At 56.7% G+C, this 9,795-nt stretch overlaps 1 protein-coding gene across 1 annotated transcript; it reads left to right on the top strand.

The window, feature by feature from the left end:
• The first annotated feature begins 283 nt into the window (after positions 1–283).
• HIPK4 (homeodomain interacting protein kinase 4) lies at positions 284–9,353 on the top strand. Its single transcript, XM_070450869.1, has 4 exons — positions 284–2,013; positions 6,266–6,622; positions 7,449–8,297; positions 8,880–9,353. Exons 1-4 carry the CDS (start codon positions 1,549–1,551, stop codon positions 9,057–9,059), a joined length of 1,851 nt encoding a protein of 616 aa, XP_070306970.1. The 5' UTR covers positions 284–1,548; the 3' UTR covers positions 9,060–9,353.
• Positions 9,354–9,795: the final 442 nt, after the last annotated feature.

Consider the following 9,795-nt stretch of genomic DNA (forward strand, 5'->3'; position numbering starts at 1 on the left):
AAAGATGCATATTGTGGGAAATTCCATGGTGGCCTAGAGATGAGGGTTCTGGGCTTTCATTGCTGTGCCCCGAGTTCAGTCTCTGGTTAGGGAGTTGAGATCCCATAAGCCAGGCAGCATGACAAAACACACACACACATATATATGTATATATATATAAATATATATATACATATATATATAGTGTAAGGATCAGATAAGGCTTCTAAAGCATTCAGCATGTGTTTTAATGTTTCAGTGTTAAATTTCCTAATGTCCGCTCCCCCCAGACTGCCAGTCCATGTTTCTGTCCCATTGTTATCCCCCCCACAGCCCTAGGCCCTGTCCCGCATGGCTCCCTCCTTTGCCCATAACCGCCCAGTCCCATGGCCTGTCCTCCCGGCCTCCTGAGTGTCCCATCCACCTGCCTCCCCCTCCTCTGCCACCTGGACTCTGCTGCAGGCTGGGGGCTTCCACTCTTGCCCCCTCCAATCCACTCTTCTTCACACAGTAGCTTTCTGACACTCAAAATCTGACCCTGGGGAGTTCCCTGATGGCCTAGTGGTTAGGATTTGTCTGTCACTGCTGTGGCCTGGGTCTGATCCCTGGTCGGGGAACTGAGATCCTACAAGCTGCGAGGCCAAAATTTAAAAATAAGTAACTAAATAAATAAAATTTTCAACCTGCCTTCCTCATTCAAAGTCCTTATGTGGCTCCCCAGGGTCTTCAGTTGTTGTTATCTAGTCGCCAAGTCATGTCTGACTCTTCTGTGATCACATGGACTGTAGCCCACCAGGCTCCTCTGTTCATGGGATTTCCCAGGCAAGAATGCTAGAGTGGGTTGCCATTCCTTTGTCCAGGGGATCTTCCCAACCCAGGGGTTGAACCCACTTCTCTTGCATTGGCAGGTGGATTATTTACCAGAGCCACCGGGGAAGCGCAGTGCTCTCAGAACAAGGTCCAGACTCCTTAGCCTGGTACTCAAGATCCTTTGCAACCTGGCCTCGTTTATTCACGCTGCCCCCTCCCTGGGGCAGCCACAGGCAGGAGCAGATTTTTCTGAGCACAGACACACACATCCCCCAGGTTGGGAAGCCTGCAGGTCCTCTGTTTAGGAACGTCCCATCGCTCTCTACCCAAGGCCCACGTTCAGGCTCCCATCTCCGTCGACCCTTCACCTCTCCAGCCGCTCCAGGGTTCCGCCCCTGGGCGGGGGAGGGGGGCCCTACCTGCCACCCCACCCCCCCATTCCAGCCAGGGCTCAGGTCTCCAACAACAGAACCGGAGCCACTCAGCAACGCTGGAACCCATTCGGGAGGGCCTGGGGCCCCTCGTCCCAAGCCGGGAGGGCTTTGGGGGAGGGGTGCAGCCCCTGGTAGACTCGTCGTGTGGCCCAGGGGTCTGGGGGTTGCCAGGGAGGTGGGGGAGAACCTTGCAGGGCAAGGCACGAGTGCGGTCCTCTTTCCCCCACTGGGGGGGCCTCAGGGCCAGTGTGGGGGCAGGAGGCCTTAGAGGCAGAGCCCGCAGAACGGGGGTGGCAGCAGCGTGGCATCCGGAGGCAGGAGCACCATGGCCACCATCCAGTCGGAGACTGACTGCTACGACATCATCGAGGTGCTGGGCAAGGGCACCTTCGGGGAGGTGGCCAAGGGCTGGCGGCGAAGCACGGGCGAGATGGTGGCCATCAAGATCCTGAAGAACGACGCCTACCGCAACCGGATCATCAAGAATGAGCTGAAGCTGCTGCGCTGCATGCGGGGCCTGGACCCCGAGGAGGCCCACGTCATCCGCTTCCTCGAGTTCTTCCACGACGCCCTCAAGTTCTACCTGGTCTTCGAGCTGCTGGAGCAAAACCTTTTCGAATTCCAGAAGGAGAACAACTTCGCGCCCCTCCCTGCCCGCCACATCCGCACGGTCACCCTGCAGGTACTCCGGGCCCTGGCCAGGCTCAAGGAACTCGCCATCATCCACGCTGATCTCAAGCCCGAGAACATCATGCTGGTGGACCAGACCCGCTGTCCCTTCAGGGTCAAGGTGAGTGTGGCCATCCCTGGGCAGCAGGCCCCCTGCTCCGGTTCTCACCTGGCTTCCCCCAGCCCTGGGTCTCTGCTTGACTCTTGAGTTCTCCCTGGGTCCCACCTCCCACCCTGAGGTCTCTCCCTCCTTGTCCACGATGGTTCTCCCCGCCTCCTGGCTCTGAAATTCCTCTCTCCCCCATCCCAGTCCTGACACTGTCTCCCTGACAGTCCTGAGGTCTCCCCATCCTTGCTCCATTCTTAGCTCAGCTCCTCTGGCCTGGTCCCATCCCTGCGATGTTCTAGTGAGGGAGACAGTGAAAGTGAAAGTTTTAGTCACTCAGTCATGTCCGACTCTTTGCGACCCCATGGACTGTAGCCTGCCAGGCTCCTCTGTCCATAGGGTTTTCCAGGCAAGAATACTGGAGTGGGTTGCCATTTCCTTCTCCAGAGGATCTTCCCAACCCAGGGATTGAATCTGGGTCTCCTGCATTGCAGGCAGATTCTTTCCCATCTGAATTCTACCGGGGGAGATAGAGTCTCCAAGACAAATGAGCAGAATAAGATATGTGAATGAGAAGGAGACAAGATGAAATTGGGAGGAGGAGGATGTGGGGTGGTGATGAGTGAAACTCTAGGTTCTGTGGTTAGGGAGGCCTCCCTGAGTAGGTGACATTTGAGGGATGTTTTGAAAGAAGGAGGGAGCTGTGTTGACATCTGGGGGAAAGCATCTGGGTAGAAGGAGCAGCCAGTGCAAAGGCCTTGAGGCAGGAGTAAGTATATGAAAGTGTGAAACTGAAGGTGTTTATCGCTTCTCAGCCTTTTGGCTAAGATCAAGTGTCAAAGTGTTAGTCGCTCAGTCATGTCTGACTCTTTGTGACCCCATGGACCGTGGCCTGCCAATCTCCCTTGTCCATGGGATATTTTCGGGCAAGAATACTGGAGTGGGTTGCCATACCCTTCTCCAGGGGATCTTCCCAACCCAGGGATTGAACCCAGGTCTCTTGCATTGCAGGCAGATGATTTACCATCTTATATATAAATGCACATGTACAAAAGTATGTGTGTTTGAGGAGCAGTGGGGAGGCCAGCGTGGCTGGAGCAGAGTGACTGAGGGGAAGACAGAGGAAACAAAACCAGGGAGGGGATGGGGCAGGGGCATACAGGGCCTTGTGGGCCTCAAGGAGGACTCGGGTTTTATTCCGATTAAGGCTTAGGTGGAAGCACCAGAGGATCCTGGGGGCTGAGGAGGGGTGTAGTCTACCGCAGGTGCTCACCAGCTCCCTCTGGCTGCAGGAGGGGAACTGACTGAGGTGCTGGAGCAGAAAGAGAGAGGGTGTGACTGCCCCCCGGTCCAGGTGGGTGGGCTCGTGGGAGGAAGAGCTGTGTGCGGGGAGGGGGGTGGGGGGGTGGAGTTCCGGGTCGATTTTGTTTCTTTGGGCTCAGCTGGCAGGAATCTTAGTTCCCTGACCAGGGATTGAACTTGGGCTCGGCCCTGAAAGCAGAGAGTCCTAACCACTGGACCACTAGGGAAGTCCCTCTGGGTACATTTTATTTTATTTTTTCCTCTGGGTAGATTTTAGAACAGGTTATTGTATGACAGAAACCAACACAACATTGTAAAGCAGTTTTCCACCAATTAAAAACATTATTAAAAAAAAGATTTTAGAACAGGACTTGCTGGTAAATCTGATGCGATGTGTGAGAGAGGAAGTGAGGAAGGCTGAAAGCCTGTTGGCCTGAGTGACTGGAAGGACAGTGGCAGGATCCTTCATCGTGACTTTGTTCATCAGCAAACATTTTCTGAGTGCCTGCTCTGGGCCTGACCCTGTGCTGGGCACACAGGTACCTCCTCTGAACTGTCACAGGTCCTTGGACTCCCCCATCCCCATTCTGACTCTTCTGTCTGATTACAGGTTTGTTACTCTCTGATGATGGGTCTGAACTAAGAGCCTTGTGAGGGCAGGGCCAGGGGCATTTTGGTCACTTCTGTGTCTTCAGCATCTACAGCATAGCACCTTTGTGGAGTCAGTGCTAAATGAACGTCAGAGACACAGGGAGATATAGAGACAGGAAAAGGGAGATCGTTCTGCCCCAACAGATGGAGGGAGAGAGACCCAAAGGAGGAGAGATTCCCACAGATTCAGCAGGAGACAAACAGGACAGAGCCACAACACCTGGTCTGTGTTGGCGCCCCTGCCTCATTTGTGGAATGAGTGAATGAATGAATGAACTCCATGAAGGCTGACTGAATGATCGGGGTCATCCAGACTTTCTGGGATTCAGGCCTTAGCAGTCTGTGTTCAGAGTCCAGATCAATAACCATTTGGTAACAGTGCCTTCTGCAGATAGAAGGTAAGGGATGGCTGAATGAAAAGCAGAGTAACTCAGGGAGGGAAACTGAGGGAGAAACTGAGATACAGTCTCAGAGATTCAGAGTAAAAATGGCAGACGGCTCCCCCAGAGGCATGGCAAGACACGAGCATTTTCAGTCATTCATAACGTGACTTAGACAGGTGTTCATTGAGCACCTGTATGAACCAAGGGCCGGTGTGGGGTGTCAGCAATGCTTGATGGTGACAGAAGGGACCTGGGTTTCAAGGTGGTATCCTTCTAGTAGGCCAGAGAGAGACAGAGATGAGAGATACAGACAAGCAATTAGGAGGCAAAGAAAAGAGAGAGACACCAACCCAACAAGAGACAGAAAGAATGACAGGGATAAAAAAGTCAATTCATACATTCATTCAGTCTCTCCCGAGCCCCTACCGTGTGTCAGGCACTGTTCCAGCCATCTAGGGATGTGGCAGTGAATAGATAAAATCCTTGCCCTCGCAGGACTGATGTCCTCGTTGGATAGAAAAGCAATGAACTCCATACAAAAGTAAAATACATGGTATGTGAAATGGTGTTAAGAGCTACTGGAGAGGGACTTCCCTGGTGGTCCAGTGGCTAAGACTCCTGGTCAGGGAACTAGATCTCACATGCCACAACTAAAAGACTTCCTGTGCTGCAACTAAGACCTGATTCAGCATCCCCCCAAAAAAGGGTTATGGAGAAAAACAGAGGGTTAGGGAGGTGATTGTGGCTTCCAAGGTGGGGCTAGTGGTAAAGAACTCTCCTGCCAATGCAGGAGACATGAGATTAGAGTTCATTTCTTAGGTTGGGAAGATCCCCTGGAGGAGGGCATGGCAGCCCACTCCAGCATTCTTGCCTGGAGAATCCCACGGACAGAGGAGCCTGGCACGCTACAGACCATGGGAGTCGCAGAGAGTCAGACATGACTGAGCGACTTAGCACACACACAGGGAGGTGGGTGAGAAGGGTGCGGTGTGCTGTTTTTGATAGGATGGTCAGCAGAGGGCTCCCTGAGAAGGTGACATTTAAATAAAGACTTGAGGTGAGGGAGGCAGCCACGCGGACATCCAGAGGAAGAGCGATCCAGGCCGAGGGAACAGCCAGTGTAAAGGCCCTGAGCCGTGAGTGCATCTGAGTTGTGCAAGGATTGCAAGAGGCTGGTGTGGCTGGTGCTGCGCGACCACGGGGAGGGGACGAGGCAGATTGTTGGAGTCTTGAGGGCAAGGGGTGAAGGCTTCGGCTCTTACCACAGGATGTGGTAAAGCCGCCAGGAAGATTCTGAGTAGGAGAGTGATGTGATCTGACTCAGGTGGTCACAGGATCCTTGCGGCTGCCTGGGAGAATCAGGTTGGAGGGCTGGCGGGGCAGGGCGGGGGTGGGCAGGGGAGGAACAGGGAGGCCAGCAAGGAGGTCCTAATGTTAGTCTCCTGTGTTAGTCGCTCAGTTGTGTCCGATTTTTTTGCGACCCCACGGGCTGTCACCCGTCAGGTTCCTCTGTCCATGGAATTCTCCATGCAATACTGGAGTAGGTTGCCACTTCCTTCTCCATTTTCTTCTACAGTAGCCTAGGTGGGGGATGAAGGAAGACAGGACCAGGGTGGGGGCTGAGAATGGGACGCAGAGTGAGCAGAACAGAAAGTGGGTGGGGTCAGGAAGATTTGCTAATGGACAAGGCATGGGGGAGAGAGAAAGAGACAGAGGTGAACCCCCAGGGGCAGTGGGGGTTCTCTTCTCTAGTGGAGAGAAACGAGATCGAGACCAGCACACAAGCCAGAAACACGGGCTGGAGGAGACAGGGACATAGATTCAGAGCTGCAGCAGCAGGCAGTCACATGGCAGATGCAGAAGGACCCCACCGAGAGACGCCAGGGGAGGCTCATACGGGCTGCCCCTGCCCACCTGCCTCCTCCCGCCAGGTGATCGACTTTGGCTCGGCCAGCATATTCAGCGAGGTGCGTTACGTCAAGGAACCCTACATCCAGTCCCGCTTCTACCGGGCCCCCGAGATTCTGCTGGGGCTGCCCTTCTGCGAGAAGGTGGACATGTGGTCCCTGGGCTGCATCATGGCTGAGCTGCACCTGGGCTGGCCCCTCTACCCAGGCAACAACGAGTATGACCAGGTGCGTTACATCTGTGAGACGCAGGGCCTGCCCAAGCCCCACCTGCTGCATGCCGCCCGCAAGGCCCACCACTTCTTCAAGCGCAACCCACACCCCGACGCCGCCAACCCCTGGCAGTTGAAATCCTCAGCTGACTACCTGGCTGAGACCAAGGTAGGGGGGGCAGGTGGGGACGAGGGCAGTCAGTGTGGAGGGGGGGCTGCTGCACCCAGAAGGAAAAAAAATCTAGATTAGATCTCAGAGAGGACTGGAAGCTTGGGAGTTGTTACAGCAAGATGGATCTGAGTGAGACCCCGGGTGGGACTGGAAGTCAGGGCAGCCACCTCTGCAGCTAGGCTCTTCAGAGTTGTGAGGCAACAGTCTGGATGAGACAGCAGAGAGGACTGGAAGTCTGGGCCAGGCGTGGGAGCTGTCACAGCAAGAGAGGGGCCTGGGTGAGACCAAAGGTGGGACTGAAGTACCCGGCAGACCTTAATAACCCCTGGGAGAATGGTCTGGGCTTGACTCGTTGGAGGCCTGAGGGCTGGGATCAGACGTGGAGATCTGCTGTGGCAGCCAGAGGGGTCAGCATTTGATTCCAAAGGAGGCAGCCCTTCTGCTCGCTGCTGGCAGGAGCTGCACCCATGACTCAGGGAAGGACTGGAGGGCTGGGGTGAGAGCCAGCTCGGGTCAGTGAGAGTCCTGGGTTAAACAGGAGGACCAGAGGTCATGGTCAGCAGGCGGGATCTGGATGAGATTCGAAGGGGCCTCATGGTAGGGAGCAGGTGTGACCTTCCCAGCAGTAAAGAGCACCAGGTCAAATCCTGGGCAGGACTGGAAGTCAGGGTTCCCGTGTGCAGACTTCATAGCCACGAGGGAGCTCTGGGCCAGACTGGAGGGCTGACTGGAAACTAGGGTGGGGGGTCCGATGTGGGCCCCGCAGCAGGAGTGGCTGGGGCCGGAACTCCATGCCCACCCTGCCCCACCCTGTGTCCACCAGGTGCGCCCACTGGAGCGCCGTAAGTACATGCTTAAGTCGCTGGACCAGATTGAGACGGTGAACGGTGTCGGGGTGGCCAGTCGGCTGACCTTCCCGGACCGAGAGGTGCTGGCGGAGCACACCGATCTCAAGAGCATGGTGGAGCTGATCAAGCGCATGCTGACCTGGGAGTCGCATGAACGGATCAGCCCCAGCGCCGCCCTGTGCCACCCCTTTGTGTCCATGCAGCAGCTGCGCAGTGCCCACGAGACCACCCGCTATTACCAGCTCTCTCTGCGCAGCTGCCGCTTGTCCCTGCAGGTGGAGGGAAAGGCACCCATGTCGGTCTTGGCCGCCGTGGAAGACGGGCCCCCCTACTACCGTCTGGCCGAGGAGGAGGCGGCCATGGGCCTGGGCAGCACAGGGGGCAGTGGGCCCTTCTTCCGAGAGGAGAAGGCCCCCGGCATGCAGAGGGCCATCGATCAGCTGGACGACCTGAGCCTGCAGGAGGCGGGGCGTGGGCTCTGGGGCGAGACCCGGGCCGACGTGATCCCCGACGCGCTGGCCCCGCTCAAGGCTGCCGCCATGGGCCGCCGGCTGCCCGAGTCCAGCCCCGAGCCCATTCTGGCCTTCTACGGCAGCCGCCTGGTGGGCCGCCACAAGATCCGCAAACCACCTGCAGGCTCCAAGTCTGACTCCAACTTCAGCAACCTGATCCGGCTGAGCCAGACCTCACCTGAGGATGACACCCCACACAGGGCCAGTGGCTGGGCGGAAGGAGAGCGCCTTGGGGCCTCTGCCGAGCCGCCTGTCATCCCGCAGCGCGACGGGGATGGGCCAGACATCAAAGACATGACCATGGATGCTGAGGTGAGCTGGGGGGTGGGTGGGGGGCGGCCAGGGTGCAGGTGGTCCTGGGGTTGGGGCACAGGGAACCAGCCTGGCCTCCCACACATCTGAGTGGCCTGTAGTTGGCTCAGGATCCAGCACACACTACTAGCCCATCCTCGGGATGTGATGAGGCTCAGCAAACACTAAGACACTCATGTGACAAGGTTCAGCAAACACGAACCCATATTCAGGCCGTGTAAAGACTCAGAACATCATAATCCACATGTGGGAACTGATAAAGGCCCAGGACCCTGAACAAGACCGTAGTGCAGCTCACCCACCCGCAGAAAGATGGAACAGAGGCTCAGCAAACACTCCTTCAGGACACATTAAGGTCTCAGCAAACACTCCTTCAGGACACATTAAGGTCTCAGCACACACCATTTAAGCCTCCAAAATGTCGAGAGGGTTCAGAATGTACAAAATTGTCCTCAGGAAGTCACAAGGAAGCAGTTGGGACCAAAGGAGTCCACGAGCGGGCAGGCTGGCTGTTTCCAGGGCGGAGGTGGGACATGGGAGGGGGCTTCCTGGGTGATGCCCATCTCTGCTCCTCCCCGACAGAGTCCAGGCCCTGAGCTCTTCGACCCCAACAGCTGTCCTGGGGAATGGCTGAGTGAGCCAGACTGGACCCTGGAGGGCCTCAGGGGGCCGCGGGCTCAGGGGCTCCCCCCACGCCACACCCACCCACATGGTCCACCCCGGGCCACCAGCTTTCTGCAGCACGTTGGCGGGCACCACTGATGGGTGACCCCACCCCTGCCCATCGCTGGGGGCTGCGCTGATGGGGCTGGCAACCCCCTCCTCAGAGCCATCCCCTGAACCGACAGATTATTCTTATAGAAAGATAGTTATCCAGAAATTCCCCATTCCCTCCCCCTCTGCCCACGGTGCATGTCTGCATACACACCCCAAACAGAAGGGTTTGTGGCCTCCTGGGCCAGAGGGATGCAAGAAGGGGGGGCTGCACCCCACTGGCCCTGAGCATGCCCTTGGCCCTGCTGCCTCTGTTTATTTCAATAAAGAACTGTTCAGCAGTACCGCCCCATGCCTGTGCTCCTTGCCTGAGGCCTGAACTGGCACGGGCGGCAAGGTGCAGGGGACCCAGGCTCTGCTCTCCAGTGCTGCACCCAGTCCACCCACACCACCCGAGCTGCAGGCTCAGACTGCAGCCTGTGCTCGGCACACTGCCCCCTCCCTTAAACACGCTCGGCACCTGGCATGCAAGAATTCACCATCAGAACATGCTCAGCGTTCAGTAGGTGCCGATCTGAGCTGGCCAGATGCTCAGTTCTCATTGCCTGTTGACCTGTCCTTGCCACAGGTGACAGGCTTGGCATGCACGTATCCATGCTCGGGACATGCGAAGTATTAAGTTCACGCTCGGTATCCAGGCCAGTGTCCAGACGTGCGAGTCCACCCTCACGGACAGGGCAGTGGCTTGGCACGTGCTCATGGGGCTCGGGTCACGCTGAGTGTG

This window comes from Odocoileus virginianus, chromosome 20 (genome assembly GCF_023699985.2).
Source record: "Odocoileus virginianus isolate 20LAN1187 ecotype Illinois chromosome 20, Ovbor_1.2, whole genome shotgun sequence".
Taxonomy (NCBI): Eukaryota; Metazoa; Chordata; class Mammalia; order Artiodactyla; family Cervidae; genus Odocoileus; species Odocoileus virginianus.

Coding starts and splice junctions, on each gene's coding strand:
- HIPK4 (XM_070450869.1), top strand. CDS start 1,549: ATGGCCACCATCCAGTCGGAGACTGACTGCTACGACATCATCGAGGTG. Junction 2,014..6,265: donor GCTGTCCCTTCAGGGTCAAG/GTGAGTGTGGCC, acceptor TCCTCCCGCCAG/GTGATCGACTTTGGCTCGGC. Junction 8,298..8,879: donor ACATGACCATGGATGCTGAG/GTGAGCTGGGGG, acceptor CCTCCCCGACAG/AGTCCAGGCCCTGAGCTCTT.